At 40.8% G+C, this 20,427-nt stretch overlaps 1 protein-coding gene across 3 annotated transcripts in view; it reads left to right on the forward strand.

The window, feature by feature from the left end:
* The first annotated feature begins 1,560 nt into the window (after positions 1–1,560).
* The window catches only part of CRB1 (crumbs cell polarity complex component 1), a 104,539-nt gene continuing 85,672 nt past the window's right edge, over positions 1,561–20,427 (forward strand). Inside the window, exon 1 of one of the 3 annotated variants that reach the window (XM_062613425.1) lies at positions 1,561–2,097. In XM_062613425.1, coding sequence (XP_062469409.1) covers positions 2,022–2,097 — 76 coding nt within the window. In that variant the 5' untranslated portion in view covers positions 1,561–2,021. The remainder of the gene's footprint in view (positions 2,098–20,427) is intronic. The other 2 variants (XM_062613423.1, XM_062613424.1) reach the window with 2 other exon arrangements.

The raw sequence follows: 20,427 nt of genomic DNA on the forward strand, positions 1-20,427 counted from the left end.
TGTACATATTAAGAGGATTACTACAAGATAAAGAGCTAGAAAATACAATTAGCCATTTATATTTATATTTTTCCTTTATTTATATTTTTATATATGTAGTTAATTGTATTTAACTTTATAGTTATGTGAGTACTTTCCACTAGGAACCCAGTTTATTATAGTTCACGGCCCCTGATGTTTGGCCAGGGAATCCAGCCTGGGTTGCCATCAAAGAGACCAGAGCTCTTTGAAGCCCCCCTGAGGAATAGTGGGTAGGAGGTGAAGGCGTAGAGAAGCTGGAGGGTGGAAGGAAAACCAGAGGCGATAAAACTTCTGGTGCCAGAAATGAAAGGGAATCTGAAAGCAATGTGCTGCAAGGTTAGTAGTGGGTGAGTGCAGTTGCACATGAATGAGGTGGGAATGTAGGAAGGGCCTTGCAGCAAGAGGAATTCTGAAATTATTCAGTTCACTGAGCTGAAGGAGTGAATGTGAAAGTACCTACCCATTATAAACAAATTTTGCAAAGTTCTCAAGCATCAACAGTCTGCGCCCTACTCACATGAGGCCTTAAACATATGCTTGACTTCAAGTCTGTCCTTAGTTCAGTTACGTGTACACATAAGATTATTATTCCACTGAATTGGGGAGGACAAAAGGCTATACCAGATTTATTAAGCAGTGTCAGTTTTACAGTAGTGTAACATAGCAGTGGCCAAGCAGATTTTCTGGGGTTGTTCCTGGGCTTGGTAATACTTGGTCTCTGCACTGAGTCAAGGAGAGCAAGTGCTAAGCACTGAGGGCCACGGGCCAGAAAGTCTGGTAGAAGAGACGATGGTGGAAAGAGGAAGTTCGCTGACACACAGGCAGCTCATCCCTTTCTTGGTCTCAGAGCCTGAATGATGCTACAGCAATCATTGCTACGGGGTAGCTTACCCATAGTAAACATACTGCTTGTGTTTTAGGTGTGAGAAGGCCAAAGTTTGTACTGGCATCGTGGCATCTGAGCATGGCTGCTGGGGCTGTTGCTGTCTTTCTTCTTTCTTTCTGCTAGCCTAGGCCAAGGCTCTAGTATCTGTGAACAAGGTTGTAATCAATGGATGAAGCGTTAGATACCGAAACAACTCTGGGCAGAAAGAGAGCATTCATTGCCTGTGCTGTGCAGCAGTGAAGAGCCACAGTGCTGCACTGCAGTGGCAGCTGGCGAAAGCTCCTTTCAGCATGGGCAGACACACTGAACTTGCACCAGGCCCCTTTTCTAAGGCCAGCTCTAGCTAAAATGAAAAGGAGTCCATCACCTGGCCCCATCCCCTCCTCTCAGCAATGTTACTGTGTCATCTCCTGAATCTGCAAGTGACTGGTTCCTCTATGAGCAGTTCAAGATTACAACACAACCTGCTGAAGTTTAGAGGACCTGTGCCAGCTCCTAATTATTATGCTTTTTAGTGACAGCAAAAACATTTAAATGGAGTGTAAACAATAACAACAATACAAAATACTGTGGAAGGTAACAGGCTACTGTCTAACTACAAAAAGATTGAGAATGGGATGTGCTAATGAGGTAAGATACAGAAAAAATACTGGAGTATTTGTTAGTTGACTTTATGCAAGAAAGCATAAAGTGTTTATACTGTGAATCAGAAGTGTGATGTAAGGGAGGTTTGCTAGAAAATACCAATATATTTTGAAAGATTTAAAGAGTGCTGTGCCTTATCTGCTGTGCAGTGTCAGCCAGGCAGAGCCAACATTCCCCATCGTTCTGCAGCAGAATGCCGTGGAAGGACTCCAGTCCAGCTCAGACAAATCTGCACCAGGTTTGAAAAATCACTCAAACCTGCTGAAGTAAAACCTTAACAAGCACAACTGCCTTTTGAATCAAAGTCTGTAGATTTGCAGCGAACAGGCTGATGAGGGGCATGGGCGAAGATGGCTCGTAGGGGACTGGGTGCCTTGGGTATTACCTTAGTTTCAGAAATGAGAAAGCAGTGAGGATCAGCACCAGCCCTTTGGACAACAGACAACTCGGGGGAGAATGTCCTTTCAGGATGAATATGGCTCATTCAAGAATTAACTCTCTACTCATCTTCTACCTCAGTTTTTTGCTGCTCATCCATCTAAAAAGTAAGATTTGCACTTCTTCTTATTGTTCTGACATGTCCTCTGGGTAGATGGCTAGATATGCATTTCTAGCAGGAAGCTTGTGTTGTCAGAAGGCTTTAAAAATTTGATAGATATGCCAAAAAGATTTGGATGAAGCAAAGTTGTATGAATTTGTTGCATGATAGCTTTCCTTATCTTCATGTTTAAACTTTTTTTTTTTTAATGACGAATGAAAGGATTTTAATACCTTGCTTCTCCTATTTAAAATACAACAATAAAATGTTCTGTTAAAACTGTACCTATACTTTAAAGTCTGCATTTTGCTTTAGCATAAGCCTATCTCATTAAACTTTGGTCTAATTTATCCTTTGCTCAAGATGATTATGTCATGTATTTTAGTAGAACTCATTGCTTTATTATGTATGCTTTTTAAATTCCAATCTCTAGAGAAATCAGTTACTAAACAACTGTGATATATTTGATGTTCTAAATGTCTCCATTACAAGGGAGTATAAAAGTCCAACTATTTTTATAGAGAAAATATTCTCGGCAAACTTCCACAGAAACAGAAGTATGAAAAATATGGGAAGTCACAATGGGTTTCCTTGATAATTGTGTCAGATGGTTGAGAGTAAATACAAGCCAAGGAACTAAATGGCCTCAGCTGGTGAGGCTGATGTATGCATATGAAAAGCAGTAGCTCTTGAACATGTTTAAAATGAAGACAGGCAGGATGTGTGTCTGTCTGAAGAGGCTGATTTGTGTCTGCTGAATGTGAATCACAGTAAGACAAAGCTTTGAGCAGCTGCCATTAAGCAAGAAGATGGCATTAGCATACAGTGTTGTGTAATCTGGGTCACCTTCTGTTGCTGCATCACTCAAATTGTTACTTGGACAGTTTACAACCCAACATAAATTAAATACTGAAAAGCAAACAGATGCAGTTGAATCAACTAGCACTAAAAAAAGCAACAGATCCAAACCCAGCCCCCCCCCCCCAAAAAAACCTGAAAAAAACCTCAACCAACCCCCCCAAAACCACACTTAAAATTATAGGAAAATGCACAGGATGTCATAGAAGCATCATTTTATCCTAGCAGTTTTCTTCCTTGGGGATGTACTGATGTGAATCAGGGAAGCCAAAGTGTTCTTTCTAAATTAACTCACAACAGGACACATCCTGAGAAAAGAGACTGAATCTTCCACTTTCAGAAAGCAGGTTTTAAAGTCTGCATGCTGTAGGATGAAGAAGCAGAAAGTCTCAGAGTCTGCTACCTAGTTAAAATAAAGTTAATTAAAAAAGATTAACACAAGTTTTGGCTTTGAGTTTGAGTAAGCTCTGCTCAATGCAGTATGCCAAAGGGGGGAAAGAAAGTAGCTGTATGTCATTTTGTGCTTTTCCCTTGGCATAGTTTGCTGGGATGACATTTCAGATGTCATGTGTTTTCCCTGTGTTATGGCCATATGGCTAGTCTCAGGCAAGAGGCTCTTCTGTCTTTTGAGGACTCTCCTTCTCGGGTAGATTTGTGGCTATTGCAATCTGATGTGATACATATTGAGATACACCAGGATGGAGCAGCTACAGCAGGAGCCAGAATCAGGCTCAGGACCATATCTGTATCTACCCATGCAGGGTAGTTAATGATCTTGACAGATATTTGCTCTCAAGAAAGTTTTTACATCATCTGAAACTGCTAAAAATTTCTTTTAACAAAAACATGACTGTGAACAGATGAAACAGAAATAGAAGCAGAACTGACTGCAGTTACTTCCTTACTTAAAAATTAAAGCTCAGAAAGACCAAGACAGAAAAGTTGAGGATAAAATAGAACAGAGATAATTGCTGACATATATACAAGTTAAATGAGCCATTATATTTTGAAAATCAGTTTACTGAATTTGTCTTCCCCCAGGGATTCTAATCCTAGGTCCTGCTTAAATTCTTCTTTATAATTATTTTTTTTTCTTAACAACTTGGAAATAATTAGTATTTAGAAGCCAGGGCTTCCTAAAAACATTTCTGCATATAACTTTTTTCAGCTCACTCATTTTCCTGAGGTGAATAGAGGTATGCATACATTAAGAAGTGTTCTACACAGACAGTTGGTCTTTTAGTAAGAAGTTGTGATGAGATAAAAGCATTTTTTCAGTAATGTTGCTACATTCACATGTAGCATAAAATGAATATGTTAAACTAAAAAACCCCAACCAAACAAACAACTAACCCAAAGTTGTTTAACATTATTAAAATAATTCTATGCCCTCTGATTTGTAAAATAGCTCATGCTTACTTTGGAATATATTATGCGATACTATTCTTTAACTCCTGTACAATACTAAGTGTTGTTACTACCTAAGAGTAGGTAGTAAACTTCTGGCTGCACAGAGATTTGCTATAAAGCTGAAGACCAAGGTGTTAAAGAATGTTGTCCTGTCCCCTGTACCACAACAGGGATTTTGACACCCTTCCTACAACAATATCTGGAGGTTTTATAATTCCAGTTGTATAAAATGCTTTTGGAAAGACCAATGTAATGGTGTCAGGTGCAACTGTGCAAATACAAATGTGGGTGCTCAGAAAGACATGTACTTGATAAAAAAAAACCCCATAGGTATAATTTCACCCTGCAGTTACATTTCTGAGAAGATTCTGGGCTTAGTCCTCTCTTGGCATAGAAACAAGGAGCCTGTTGGAGAGCCCTTGATTCCTTCTTGTTTGTACACTGGCCTGCCTTGGGGCAAATGCATCCATCGGGTTGCTGCGATATTTGCTGCTGTCATATCCCTGAGGTGAAGGGATGCTGCTGGTGGAGGTGTGGAGACTGTACCCAGGGGCAGAATCTCTCTGGTGGCAGACAATGCTTATCCTAATTCACATTCTGTCTTCTTGACATCACCACAGAGTCCATCACAAGTGTGCTTCAACGCAGCAAGCCTGTGGAAAGATGTGGGCAAATCATTGGAATCTAGCCCTATATTCATGTGTTGCATGTCTCTCAGGGTTTTGCAAAACACATATTGCAGCCTGTTTCCTTCCCATACTGGCTTACCAGTGGAGCTACAAATCAATGAGAGGAAAACTCTAACTCCTTTTATTAGTTATCCTCTGCTGCTTTTTCTGTTGGAAATTGTTTTGCTGACAGCAGTAGTTTTTACTTTTGGGGGCAAAATTAAATCAAATAATATACACTAATTATCTTTCCTTTGCCAGTCATTACTTTATAAAAATCCATATGTACTATAAACTTGAGCACCTGTGGCTTGGAGAAACTCTTTGGTATATAATTCCGTGCACTTTGTATGTATGTTTTCCTTTTAAATCTCCAAAACACAAAGCATGAATATGTCAGACTACACAGAACCCATTATTTTTGCCTATGGACTCTCTATAAACAGAGTTTGAGGCTTTGTCTAAAATTGCAGTGCTATGAATACGTGAAGTAGGATTCCCCATTCCCTTGATGTGAAGATAATGGCACAGATCTGCAAATTCACTTATGCCTTGTGTCCGTGGTTATGAGCACTGTATGCAAGCCTGCAGTGCAAGCTGGTTTTATACAGGGTTTTGTGAACATATTTTTTTTCCACAAATTATACCAAATCAACCACTCAGAGAAAATGAACCTGGAGGTCATCCAGAGATGGCCAGCTCTGTATGAGGGGTGAACATGAATAATTACATACACTAGTTGACAAGAAGTGTGTCCCAAATCCAGAACAACGTTGATAACTAATTGCTGCCCTAGTATTGTCTAACAGGAATTGCAAGCATGTAACTCTGGGCAGAGGATTGCTTAAGAAACAGAACAAGAGAAATTATGGTAAATACAGGTATATTTAGGCATCAAATTTGGAAGTAATTCTGTTTAGGATTGAGTACAAACTCAGAATCTTTTATCTTAATCCAACATCCAACAACTTGGATTTTTTATTTTTTTTTAAACAAAAGTTACGATTTATTATTTATCACTAATGAAGAATTGGTGTCTTTTCTTTTGGCAAAAAGTCAGTAAAAATACACTTTATGCTCAAATCTATTTTTCTCCATTTTAATGGCTTTGTCACCTTTCAGCAGAGAAAAAAGCCATTTGCTACTTACTTTATAAAAGTTCCCCAAAATGTTCATAAATTAAGAATGTAATTTAATTTGGAATTGCTGTTAATGTGAGCATAATATCTGAGCTTTAGTTTCACCCTATTTCCCCTTCAAGGAAAACCCCTCTGAGATGTTGGCATTATACGATTTTTCCCCATGGACAAGAACTTTTAATTTCCTCCAAGTAGTCCCATTGCTCAGCTTCTAATTACTGCTTAATTACTGTGTTAGGAATAAAGCTGTACTTATAAAGACATTTGTGGTTTTGCTCATACTGCTCATCACTTATGCACACTCAGATGATGCCAGTAGCTTCCCAGAGAAGTATTGTTGGGACGTGCATTCGATGAGTTCATAGTAGATTCAGTACTTCAGCAGATCCTCATTAGCCTGTTGTGGAGCTCAGTGCCTGTCAGAGCTGCAATCAGCAATGTCTGAGCACAGGCACCAAGCCCTCCAGCTTTCCCACTGTCCTAGCTGTCGCACACTGCATCTATATCATATAGAAAATGAAATATCTTTCAGATGTCTGCCATCATCTTCAGTGAGTTTAAAGCAACAGCTTCTTGACCCAATCGTAGGGGGGGTGTGGGGTTTTTGGGTTTGTTTTAGTTTTTTTTTTCTTTTCATTTATATATTTTATTGTGAAATTTTATTCTCTGGAATCAGATGAAATCCTAGGAATGTAAAGTAGTAGCCCTGTAATTTTTAAACAAGGAAGTAACTTCTGCAAGATGGAGCTGTTTGCATAAAAGTGACATTAAGAACATCCCAACGTGTATTTGAGCCTTTCAATTCAAATGCTTACAAGGCATCCTTAAGGTGCTACACCTACTATTCCAATAACAGAGCAAGACTACCAGGTTACAGAAAACCTCCCTGCTGCGTGCTTTGTAAAATGGGAACTGTTGATGCTGAGAACCAATGGAGGTTAAACATTTGCCCACATCCTATGTTAGTCATCCAGAAATCACAACGCAAGAATCAGCATCTTTGAAAATCTAGCTCTCAAATGACATTGATTTTGGCAGTACAGGCTAAAACTGAATGATGTATTCACAGTCAAGGAACAGAAAGGGAATTCTGTAGCAAGGACAGCCATCAGTCTCTATAAGCAGGTGTTATTTGTGACTAATGACCTATTAGGAAAGTCTAATGGGAAAGTAAGGAAGTTGGGCAAAAGGATGTTTTATCACACATTCTCAACCAGTACCACAGACCTCGCATGAATCCTGTAACGCTGTTACATTGTGCAGCATAATATACTGGAGAAACGGGTGCTGGAATGCTAAAGTATGTCATACAAGAAAAGAATATAAACCCAGTGTTTTAATATATATAAAAACTTGAAAGGTATCTCCACCCAGAGTTCACACCTATACCCATTTATCTATCCACAGAGTTGGTTTTGGTTTTCTTTTTTTCCCCGTGTTACTTTTGATGAACTTAAGACAGCTGAGGAGTCCTGTCCCTGTGCAACTCCATGTATCTTTTCCTCCCCACAGGAAGAAACTTAGGAGAAAAATAGCACTGTTTAGAGAATGCTTAAATCTTGATGGCCAAATTGAGTAGTTCCCTACTGAAAAGCTAGTTTTTATGTGTTGGCAGGAAAATGACATGTGGAGAGTAATCAATCCACTATTCAGTACTAGCTGTATTCAGTTTTGAGTGCTGCTGTGAGCAAGAGAGGCAATTAGGGAAATGCTGGAAAGGGACAGCAAAACCAGGAAGACATTTAGAAAGATGTGCCCTTTGAGAAAGGGTCAAGGGAAGAGAAGCCTGAGGGAGGAAACGATTACAGTCCTACCTACATAAAAGAGAATGGCAATCAAGGAAGACAATGAGATTGGCTGCCTCCCTGTGACCTTTGGTAGGGCAGGCTCTGCGAAATAACAGATTCCACTTGCAGCGTGGAAGAATTGAGGGAACTTTCTCAATTGAAGGAGAATTAAATCACTGTATCAGAACTCTTTATTGAGTGGGTTAGATAAATATCTGCCAGAGATTGTCTAGACTGCTGTTTCACAGCTGGTGTTACACAGATGAAGGGCATTTAGCACCACCTTGGGGGTGATCTGTGAAGATCTCAGGTGATGGAGTCCCAGAGAAGCGCAGGTCTCTACTTGCCCTAAAGACTGTGGTGGCACTGAGGCTGCAGGGCAACTCAGGCACAGCTCCTGGGCCAGACAAGCAGATGGCTCCCTTCTTTCCTGCACCACAACTGAGGATTATCTGATGTTCAAAACAAAGGCAGCCCTGAACACAGCCCTGTTTGTGGCACTAACTGCAAAGTTCCTGCCTATATTTCAGTGAGAAAATAGCTTACTCTCATTCTTCGAGATTTCAAGTACCTACTTTTAATTTTTTGGCACCCTTGGCTTTAAATAAGTGCTTTGGCTATTGGAGGCCCTTGTTATGATGGCAATAGTACCCCATACTAGAGAGCATGTAGTTCAATTTCCAGATTTTGGAGTCAAATCACCTCTTAACTCTCAGTTTGAGTATATTTGATATATTGATAGTAGGATGCAAGAAAATATAATTAATGAATGGATTGCTAATAGTATGATTTTCATGGTCAAGAAGTTGAAAAGGAATGGAAAACATAGATTGCCTGCTGAACCCAAATCTTATAGCCAGCTTCTCATTGCATATAAAAAAAATCGATGCAATACTGGAACCTACTGCACCAAAAGAAGCATCAGATAATTCCTAGGAAACTCTTTTAAATGGCCTTTCTGGACAAGCTACAACAAATTACCATTGTTCTAGGTGTCTTCACTCTAATGCTTCATCTAAGAGAAGCTTAAAATTTTACTTTTATGACAGTTAAAAAAATAAATTATAAAACAAGGTTTAAAAACTGTACACATATACTCTGCCAACTGCCAAGCAATAAAAGGATATGTATTAGTCCATTTTCCTTTCCTCCTGATATTCAGTGCATTCCACCTGATAAGTAAGTTAGAGAAATAGCAGTGTAGGTCCCTTTCATCCTGCCTACAGGGCTTTGCAACCAAAGACCTCTCAAGGATACTTCTACTTTTTACTTTCTTTAGGGTTTGGGGTTTTTTTTCCTATTTTTTTTTAGATAATTCACTTCTCAGCATTAAGAAAATATTTTGAACGATGCCTCAGTTTCCAGGCAGCCTTGAGTATTCCCTTTGCTCTTTGTGGAGGCCCAAAAAATAAAAAAGGTACTGATATTTTCCTTTTCTAAGGGAAGCCTTTCAACCTAATTCACTCATCTAGAATCACAGACACTAGGCAGCAAGTAGATAAATGATGCATATTATTTTCTAGATTTATATTAGATTGTTGGTTTTAGAGACTGGCACATTTCATCAGTTCTCTCTGTACTTTTCTGTTTTCTCAGCCATTCAGTGCTATAACATATAAAACCTCTTCTCACACCAGCAAATAGCAAAAATACCACAACCAAGATAAACCTGTTTCCCATGAGATTCTCATGTTTACTTTATATTGATTATATTTTATTCACCCATAAAATGGGTCAACAGAAATTTGCTGCTATCTTTTGACAAATACTCCAATTGACAACACTTCTCCACAGGCAGCCTGACTCGCAGTGACACACACCACGCAGCTGCCACTGGAGCTCTAAAGGACTCCTCCAGGCTGAGCAAAACACATTCCTCCCCAGGCATCAACAAAGCAAGGCTGCAGTGGCTGCTGCAACTCGAGGGGTAGGGCAGCTTCTGCCTGCCTGAAATCTTATCAGTGGGGACAGAAATGAAAGTATTTCTAGGGCTAAATATTTCTGTGGGTGAAAAGGGACATGGGCTGCTAACCCGTTACATGCAGCATCCCCGCTCCAGCAACTAAGCATCAGGGCACTTGCCTGGTGCATCCTTTTGCACTGGGGAGTGCTGTGCTTGAACATTTGTGGCCTGGGTAGATGCTCAGGGGGAGAAACTCCTTGCTTCTTTTTACTGCTCTTGCTTGCCTGCCCAAGGCTGAGCGTACTGGAATCCTGCTGCCTTAACCTTTCCTGGAATAATGAGACAAGACAAAGCATCTTTAATTGCATTAGTCAGGGAGTCTGCAGACAGGATGCATTCCTTCCAAGTGCCCTAAGTCACAGTGGGTCAAGACTGGGGGTAAAAAAACCTAACCTGTATACCCCAACTTAAATATTCAGCCCTGGACACAATGGCCAGACATTTCCTTTGCTGGCAGTTTCTGAGAGGTACCAGTATGTCTCTGGTTTGGGACTGCCAAAGGCTGACTGCCCTCTGAAGTAGTTAAGCCCAGAGCTGCTCTAATTCACATTCAGACTGCCAGGGGAGCTGTAGGAGTAGATGAAAGGCAGCACACATTGGTCACACTCTTCCCTTGGTAGCTCCTATTCTCCCTTGTTGGGGTTTCTAACAGGGATGTACAAAGCACTTCATTAGTTCTTTGTTCCAGAAGGAGGGTACTAGCTCTGAATCTGACTGTGACAAATTTCTTCCTTTCTTAGCATGTCAGCTAGAGGACTTTGAAAATAACATAATTTGACAGGAAACCAAATCAAGAACTCAGAAAGATAGACAGCCATCAGTCTGCAAGGACCCAAACAACTGCAATTTAAGTAACCTGCACTGATGGTTTACTCACAGCATGGAATCCAAAGCCCTCACAGTAATAATCTAGCCTTGATATACATCTGTATACAGCAGTAGCTTCAGTTGTGTTTTGCTAAGCTTTGTGGCAATTCGTAGGTACTTAAAAAGCAGCTGTGGTACTGCTCCAGCTAGGATTAACCATCCATGAATCTGAACGTAGTCAAGTGTCCAGACAGCTGAAGAAGAGATCAGGCTCTGTTATCAGTGAAAAGCCTGCAGTATGACTCACCAACCTCCTAGCAGCTGGAAAAAGAGTCATAGAATCATAGAATAGATAGGGTTGGAAAGGACCTTAAGATCATCTAGTTCCAAGCCCCCTGCCATGGGCAGGGACACCTCACACTAAACCATGCCACCCAAGGCTCTGTCCAACCTGGCCTTGAACTCTGCCAGGGATGCAGCATTCACAACCTCCCTGGGCAGCCCATTCCAGTGCCTCACCACCCTCACAGTAAAGAACTTCTTCCTTATATCCAATCTAAACTTCACCTGTTTAAGTTTTAACCCATTACCCCTTGTCCTGTCACTACAGTCCCTAGTGAAGAGTCCCGCTCCAGCATCCTTGTAGTCCCTGAGACTATGTCAGAACCTTGCTGCTGCTTGAATGTCAGCCACCTCTGTTGCAGATATGGTGTAGTTTTGCTAGCACTGTGCTGAATCCAAGATGATGCTGAGAGGCAGAGCATGTTAGATCAGCTGTGTGCTAACACAACTAAATGCACCTGTATTAGAGCTGGCTCAAAGCATGCAAAATGAGTTTTGTCTCTGCATCTGCCTACCTATACCTTGTTGTTTATAGAAGCATCTTTCCAGGGTCTCTCCCTTAAATGCAAGCAGGCAGTACTAAATATACGACAGTATTTTGCTGGTGGTCCCATTTGGTGGGGTGGAAGTGTAAACTGGAGCTGAAAATTACATATACAGTTCTGGAAATGTTAATTACGGGCTACATAAGATGCAGTCCATTTGCAATGGCCAAGATACAGCCATGTGATATGTAGTTAATTTCTGAGTCTGCTGACTCTAAGAACTATAAAAAGGGCAAACCCTGCTAAACTCTGACACAGAGCAAAGAAGTCGTAAGTGTACCTGCTTTTCTCCAGCAGCCCCTTACCTTTCTTTGATAGCCTCATGGATAATGTACAGAGAGAGCAGGCACCAGCCTTGTAAAATATGCAACAGAAGCTGCGTAAGAAAAGAAATACACAATAACAGTGAGAGAAGAAGCCAGAGATTGACACTGATATATCAGACACTACATCACAGCTATTGAATGTGATGAAAATGTGTAATGCCCTTTTAGGCTCTTCCTGTTGCTGTTCAATCTAAAAAGCAGAAGTTAAAAGAATGTTGAAAGTAAAGCTGCACTGATTCCTACCTTAAAAATGTAAGAAAACATGAAAATATGTTTGTGAGAATGATAATCCAAGCCTCTTGGATCACTGTCTGTGTATGTGTTTGGAGCAGTATATATCATGACAGCAGAATGCAAATAGGTGGCTCCATGACGCAACCTCAAAAAACAAGTATCTGGCCAACATTTTGTAGGACCCACCAGTTCAGACTTACCTCCTGTTAAACACAGCTGACATTTGTAATTCTTTATTCACTACTAATGGTACTGAACATTTTGCAAATCTCAATCCATGTAAAAATGCCCTCTGCTTGATATAGCAAGAACTATCTGTTCTGTACTCTCTTGAGTATGTCTTAAATGTCTGATTCAATTCAGTCTAACATCCACCCATTTTGGAGCTCATGGAAAAGTGACGGAGCAAAATGACTAAAATCAGTTGCCATTTGCACATTCCAAAGGCTATTACCAAAGAACAACAGATTTCCTGAAAAACAAGTAGACAACTTCAAACTTCCACCACTGTCCTTAGCAGCAAAGTGACAAGACTGAGGGGTGTTCTGTGGAAAACTTTCATGGAATTAAACAGAAGGAAGGACTGGCACTGAATGCCTTTGAAGAATCCAGACAAGATCTTTCCAGCAAACAGACTGACCTAATGATTTGACAAGTGATGGAAAGAAATAAGGAAGAAGATGCAGTTCTGCACACACAGCAGAACAAAACCAGATCTATTTTTACTACATCGCTTCTACTATAGCCCAACACTCCTTCAGACACTTCATTTTGCTTGAGGAAGTGCCCACCAGTTCTAGATTCATATGGGCACTTTCTGTTCCAATAGATCTCTGTAAGCATTCCCACTGCCCAGTGACTGAGGAAAGTACCTTACAGTAGACCTGCTATATCCCCAACCATCATCTCCAAGCTGACAATGGCTTTGCTACTGTAAGATATACATATGTTGTAGGTATTCCTCATATTCCATGAACAGCATTCAGCAGAGTTGATTTCAGTTTTATTTATTCTGGTTTAGCTTTGTAAGTCCGCTTGTTTCAGTGAAGATGCTGCTTTATTATATCCAGCCAGGACCAACATGGCTTTGATTTATCTAACCAGGAAGTTTTTGGCTGCAATCCACTTCTTTTCAAGTGGATAGAGAATAATGACTTTTGAGATACTTGAGATGAACAGAAGTAGGACTACATTCTTTAGTCTTAATTAAAGAATTTGATTGGCTGGCAACAACTTCTGCTCATTATATCCCAGCTCAAACTTTGAGAGAACTGCATTCTTCATTACTACTAAAATAAAATGGAGATTGTTATTATACTTTGCAGGGATTTTTGTACAACAAATAAACAGCAATCAGAAATCAGTTTGCATCCTGAATTGCATCATTTCTTCTTCGGGCTAACACAGAAACATGATGTTTTAGAGGAAACCCACACAGTGGCTTGCCAACACTATTTAGTTGTGTCTCAGTTTCAGACATTACATGTCAACTTTTCTATAGAGAGAGGAATACTTTCCCTACTTTTATTAGAATATCTGCAAACACCTAGGGAGCTGAGACTGATTTTCCTGTCTTCTTTTAAACCTGCACATCTTTATGCCAAGACTCTGAATCAGCCTGAAGAATTCCAGGTCTTCATGGGTGACTGCTTCTTTTCTGAAATCACTGATGGGCACCAACACTTCCATTAACCACAAGCATGTGGTTCCACATGCTTACAGTAAACCCGGCTTCCTGAAAATAAGGGATTTTTACAAAATCATTAAGGAAAGTTCTGAGGAATAGACACATCATAGTTGATAGCTGCTGAGCTTTCTGCTCTAGTTGATGAAATTATAAACAAGCAGGTTGGACTAGATCTCCAAAGTCCCTTCCAAACCTGTCCATTCCATGTGAACTATTTTCATTTTAGCTGAGGCTATTACTACAGTGCTGGTAAAGCAGTCATTTCAGGGAGTATATCAGAAATACTGTCCTACCAATTTTGGAACATTTATTGCCATTCAGTAATGAAAAGATCCTTAGAGTTTGTGGGAAGATGGTTAGTGACAGGAAAAAATGGTAAGTGGAAAGTATGAGGAAAAAGACTGCAAAGTATAATTGAGATTGCATTAAAAGAAAAGAAGAATATTTATTTACTAACTTCATGAAAAAAATGAATCAAAAATCTCCAGTGTTACCACTCTGCTGCACACTCAGTGACTATTTCTTCAGAACCCCCTACAGAGAAATGTGAACATGGTCCTGAATAAAACCCCATGCTCAGAAATGTATTCTGACATCAATGTTGGAAACAGTTTTAACACAAAAGAAACTCCCTTGTGCAGAACAGAGCTCGAATGTTATAATGCATGTTCAGCTGCCACAGGAACATCTGCAAAAATTGCTACTGGCCTTAAAAAATTCTAGTGTTTTTAAGATCTTGACCTCAACGAGGGGTCCAGTGATTCAGCCTTTCATATTGCAGTCATGCCCTATTCCAGCTATTACATGCCTCATTTCTGTTAATCTTCTGTAATTAGTTCTGCTTCTGAAGTGAAGTCTTGCAATCTAACATTTTTCTGCGCTAATAGTGAGGGCTTTGCTTTCATGTTCAAGGTCAGTCCAGCATTTCACCTTGTAAAACACGTTTGTCCTCCTAGTACTCACACTTGTACATTTAGTTAAACTTTAGACTCTCTCAAAGACTTTTACTGGCTTTAAAGTTATCATTAAAGGTGTGATAGTGCCCAAAGCCAGCAGTCATGCAAGTCCAGAGGAACAGGCTTCTTTTAGATTCTTGCTGTTCCTTGCAAAGGTGCAGAGAAATTCTTTTCCATAGTAAAACTTTTAGCTTTTTCCTTGTGAAGAGCATTACATGTCTTACAAAACATAACCAGATTGAGCCTCACAGTCTGCAAGTAGACAGCATCTCAGTTTCCCAGGTGAGAATGCTGAGCTGGAGAAGGGCAAGTTGAATGCCTTGTTTGCAGTGAGAGAGCTGTGAGTACAATCCAAATGATCTCCATCTTCAAACCACTAAATATAGATCTTGCATTTCTCACTTCATATGTTATACACAACCTGACCTGCGTGGCTAAATAGGGAATTGCTGGGTATGCTCAAGTGGAAGAGGAGAGTTTACAGGTCATGGAAGGAGGGGCTGGCCACTTGGGAGGAATATAAGGCTGCTGCTAGGGGATGTAGGAAGGCAGCTAGGAGGACTAAGGCTTCCTTAGAATTAAACCTGGCAAGAAGGGTCAAGGACAGCAAAAAGAGCTTTTTCAAGTACATGGCAGACAAAACTAACACCAGAGGCAATGTAGGCCCACTGATGAACGGGATGGGTGCCCTGGTGACAGAAGATGCAGAGATGGCAGAGTTACTGAATGCCTTCTTTGTCTCTGTCTACTCTGCTGCAGGCAGTCCTGAAGAGCCCTATACCCCTGAGACCTTAGATGAAGTCAGGTCGACGGAGCGACTTGCCTTAGTCGATGAGGAATGGGTTAGAGATCAGTTGAGCAATCTGGACGTCCATAAATCCATGGGTCCAGATGGGATGCACCCGCGGGTGCTAGAAGTCATTGCTAGACCACTCACCATCATCTTTACCAAGTCCTGGGAAACGGGAAAGGTGCCTGAGGACTGGAGGAAGGCAAATGTCACTCCGGTCTTCAAAAAGGGGGGTAACTATAGACCGGTCAGCCTCACACACCTTGTCCTTGGTGCCATCTTAAAGCATATCAAGGATAAGAGGGTTATCATGTTTGACCAATCTCTTAGCCTTTTATGAGGAAATAACACGGTGGATGGATGATGGCAGACGGTGGATGTGGTCACCTTGACTTCAGAGCCTTTGACACAGTCTCCCACAGCATCCTCACGGCTAAATTGAAAGTGTACTGAGAGGTCTGCGAACTGGCTGAAGGAGAGAAGCCAGAGAGTTGTAGTCTATGGGGCTGAGTCTAGTTGGAGGCCTGTAACTAGTGGAGTTCAAGGGTTACTGGGACCAGTATTATTTATATAATCAATGATTTAGATGAGGGAATTGAATTCAGCAAGTTTTGATTAAGCTGGGAGGAGTGGCTGACACGCCAGAAGGCTGTGCTGCCATCCAGAGAGACCTGGACAGGCTGGAGAGTTGGGCAGGGAATAACGGGATGAAATATAACAAGGGAAAGTGGAGTCCTGCATCTGGGCAGGAACAACCCCAGGTTCCAGTATAGGTTGGGGAACGACCTGCTAGAGAGCAGTGTAGGGGAGAGGGACCTGGGGGTCCTTGGACGACAGGATGACCATGAGCCAACACTGTTGTGGCTAAGAAGGCCAATGGCATCCTGGGATGTATTAGAAGGGCGGTGGTTAGTGTCGAGAGAGGTCCTCCTTCCCCTCTACTCTGCCCTGGTGAGACCCCATCTGGAATATTGTGTCCAGTTCTCTCAGTTTTTCCAGCGCAGGGCAACGAAGATGATTAAGGGAGTGGAGCATCTCCCTTATGAGGAAAGACTGAGGGAGCTGGGTCTTTATAGTTTAGAGAAGAGGAGACTGAGAGGTGACCTTATAAGTGTCTATAAATATATAAAGGGGGAGTGTCACGAGGATGGAGCCAGGCTCTACTCAGTGGCAAACAATGATAGGACAAGGGGTAATGGGTGCAAACTGGAACACAAGAGGTTCCACTTAAACTTGAGAAGGAACTTCTTCTCAGTGAGGGTGACGGAACACTGGAACAGGCTGCCCAGGGAGGTTGTGGAGTCTCCTTCCCTGGAGACATTCAAAGCACGCCTGGACACATTCCTGTGTAACGTTATCTAGGTGTTCCTGCTCTGGCAGGGGGATTGGACTAGATGATCTTTTGAGGTCCCTTCCAATCTCCAGCATACTGTGATACTGTGATACTGTGATACTGTGAAAGGGAGGGGATACACACACTTTTCCAGATTTTTGTTGAGCCTGAGAGGTCTGTAAATATAGCAAATATTTGTCTTTTTTTTTTTTTTTAAGATAAAACAATTGTTTATTCATTCTTACAACAAATTTCGCAAATTTCATTGCGAACTGTAAGGATTTCTTTTGTATATTCCTTCTTTTATTTGATAATTCTTAGCCCCCCTTTGTGAAGGGATCAGTACACTCTTTGCAATCACTAGCTTGGCGTCTTATAGACTATCCTTTGTGAGGGTTGGTGAGATTCTGTGATTACTAGAGGCACAGGATGGCTGAGGTGTGAACACTAATGGAAGGAGGCATTTGGGCCCCAGGCAAGAAACACACTCTTCTCCAGCTGATGCTCAATTCAAAATGGCAGACTATTTTCAGGTTAACAAAACGTAACTGGGCAACCTTCAGCAGTGCGTAACTTAGACTACAATCAGTTTAAACGGCTTTACTTAGAGCATTGCTGCTGCAGCTGTGGATAAAATTTGCAGTTCATCTAAAAGTCACCCATGCTGTTACAAATTGCAAATAGACATAAACCAGGGATGGGATAACAACAGAACAGCAAGCATTTCTATGGATATTCTCAGTTATTTCATAGGCAACAAGTAAGAAAATCTGTTAACTATTCAGCCTACTTAAAATAGAATAAATTATAATAAATGCAATATATAGACATAGAATAGTTAGCACTAATATATAAAATAGAATAGTGAAAAACTAATTCTTAGATCTGAAAATACTCTCCCTGAAGTATTTTGAGGAGTTTAGAGTACATTATTTCCTGGAAACTATTCAGGAGTTCATTTTCCTTAAACCTCTTCAGCTGTATTTATAAAGTCATTTAGAACCCCTCTATCAGTGGGGGTTTTATTTTTCCAGAATTAAGATGATATAGACTACTGTCCATCTAAGCCCTCTTATACCTGATTATCCTGATGTGCAGAAACAGGACAAAAACAGTAAGAAACTCCTTAATTCTTCCCACCTCTAAGGCTGAGGAGGAAGCCACAGAACACACGTAAAAAGAGCAAATCACAGACCTACTGCAAAACCAGTGCTAAATTTTAAATCCTAACAACTGCTCTAAAGGTGTGTAGCACCTTACTCTGCAAATGCTTTCAGTAGAGCAGATAGTACTGCTGTACAGAGCTTTGGTGCCAGAATTGAGTCTCATAAGAGTTGTACATCTGTCCTGTACTTGCCCCTGTACAAATGTGTCTGTTTTCCAAGGATATTTCAGAAAAAAAATCCCCAAAACCAAACAACCCCCTGTGGGGCTGAATTAAGTATGTGCCTAGAGTCTGCACTGCCTTGGGAGCAGGATATTTGGCACCTTGCAGTGCTGAACTCGGAACACAATTAGATCGTGCTCTAGACTGTTGCCACAATCACAGTGTGCCACAAGCAGAGGTTGTGGCTCAGGCACTCAAGAAAGTATCTTGGAATTATGTCAGCTGGAAAAGCCTTCCTCTAGGTGGGCAATAGAATATATTTCCATGCTCTTTAGAAAGAGAAAAATATGGTTTTTATTCCTGTTCTTCAGTTTTCTCAGAAGTGTACTTGTTACAAGTTAATATGTCTGAAGTTTAAATCCCAGTGGTGATGTATTGATAATATTAGGGACTGGAACATGGTCTAAAAGACACTACAGGACAAGAGTTAGGGAGGAAAGGCATCCTTGTAAATGGCGTTAAGTCCTTCTTTGACTCCAAGTTTCCTCCAGACATGTTCATAGTCTAGTAACTTAAATTAAATTAAATGTATTGCTCAGCACATGGTGACAATGGTTTTATCATCGAAATATTTTCTCTACAGAGCACTCCAAGTACTGACAGCTCTTTCCTCTTCCCCTTCTTCACACCGTTGCCCTTCTATATTTGCCTTGACACTGTCTTCACATTGTCTTGACATTGTTCTGGCAGTTACGCAAACTCAATCACTGCAGCAAACAGCCATGACAATACAGAGAAGAAAAAGGAAAGTGTTATGAAACTTCTTAAGGAACTGTGAAGAATTACAGACTAGTGAAAACAAGATTCTGCTCTTTCAAAACTACATACCTAGTGAGTTTTTAATAAAAACTGCTTTATAAAAGCCTTCAGCCAAGGCTGGCAAAAGCCATCTCAAAGAAATCAGCTGGCAGTTATGAATTATGTAGGTAAAATTCAGATGTTCTTAAATGACAATCCCTCTTACTTCCGTGAGTTCAGGTCCTTTATGAAAGCTACTTCAACCCACTTCCTGGGGAGCAGGGCATGCTGGATTACTGTGAAATGCTGACTCCAGAGACACTTTCTCTTAAGCATGCCATTCAAACTGTGACGCCTCTGGGGGCCAGCCAGGACAGAGAGATATCAGAGAAAGAAGAATATTGCAACAGGTTAGCTGGAGCATTACTTCCCTTTACTAATAATAAAAACAGAGTATCAGTTTGTTGGTTCATAACTTAGACAAGAGTAGCCTGGAAAGAAAGCACCACTCCCTCACAATCAATCAAATGCCAAGCATTGTGGTAGTAGGCAAAAAAATAAAAAAACCCCAGCATGTGTGGGGTAAGTTTAGTAACTGTGAAGTGTTCCTTTGGTTGAATTAAACTTCCAAGTTTGTGATTCAACAATTTGACAAAATTGCTATTGTTTTGAGTAGGAGTTCTGATCACCAGGAACCATGGAGGGGGTTTGTGTGATTTTTTTGTTGGGCGTTTTATAGTTTGTTTGGTTTTGTTTGGTGTTCTTTTTTTTCCCATAAAATAAACCTCTTCATACATAGCTTTGATACTAATCCAAATTCTTGGTATGTACAAGAGTACCTAGGTGATACAAAAATTACTTTTAAAAACTACTTCATATTATGCTTGCATGCACACAATCCATACCTTACCTGGAAAGCATAACGAAAGCACATCCATTGAAAGCAGAATGGAGCTCATCAGCAGGGCATAATAATATGTTGCTCTGTAAGTGATGTGCAGTGTTCCCAGCAGATCAGACAACAATTGGTTCTCCAGCATAGTTGTCCCTCTCCTGTTCCATTACTGCAGCTTGCTTTCTTCTCCCCAGTTTAATTATAGAGGGAAGACAGTCTGAAGCTTACTGCCTTTCCTGCAGAGCTCAGTCCTTTCTCAGAGAGCCTATGGACAGCAGGGCTGATGACCAGGCACTAAACCTCTCTCCTCACAGAGCATAGGCTCTTAATCAGAATCTCCCAAACTTCAGGGCTAGCCTGGAAACAGAAACCCAAATGATATTGCACAGACTTGGGCTCCAGAGCTATAAGAAACCTCAGCCCATTCTCTCTTTGCCCTCTCCCATTAGTTCCCTAACCAGCCAAGGAGAGA

The sequence above is a fragment of the Pezoporus occidentalis genome, unplaced genomic scaffold (assembly GCF_034315485.1).
Source record: "Pezoporus occidentalis ecotype Australia unplaced genomic scaffold, CSIRO_AGI_Poc_V1 ctg167, whole genome shotgun sequence".
NCBI lineage: Eukaryota > Metazoa > Chordata > Aves > Psittaciformes > Psittacidae > Pezoporus > Pezoporus occidentalis.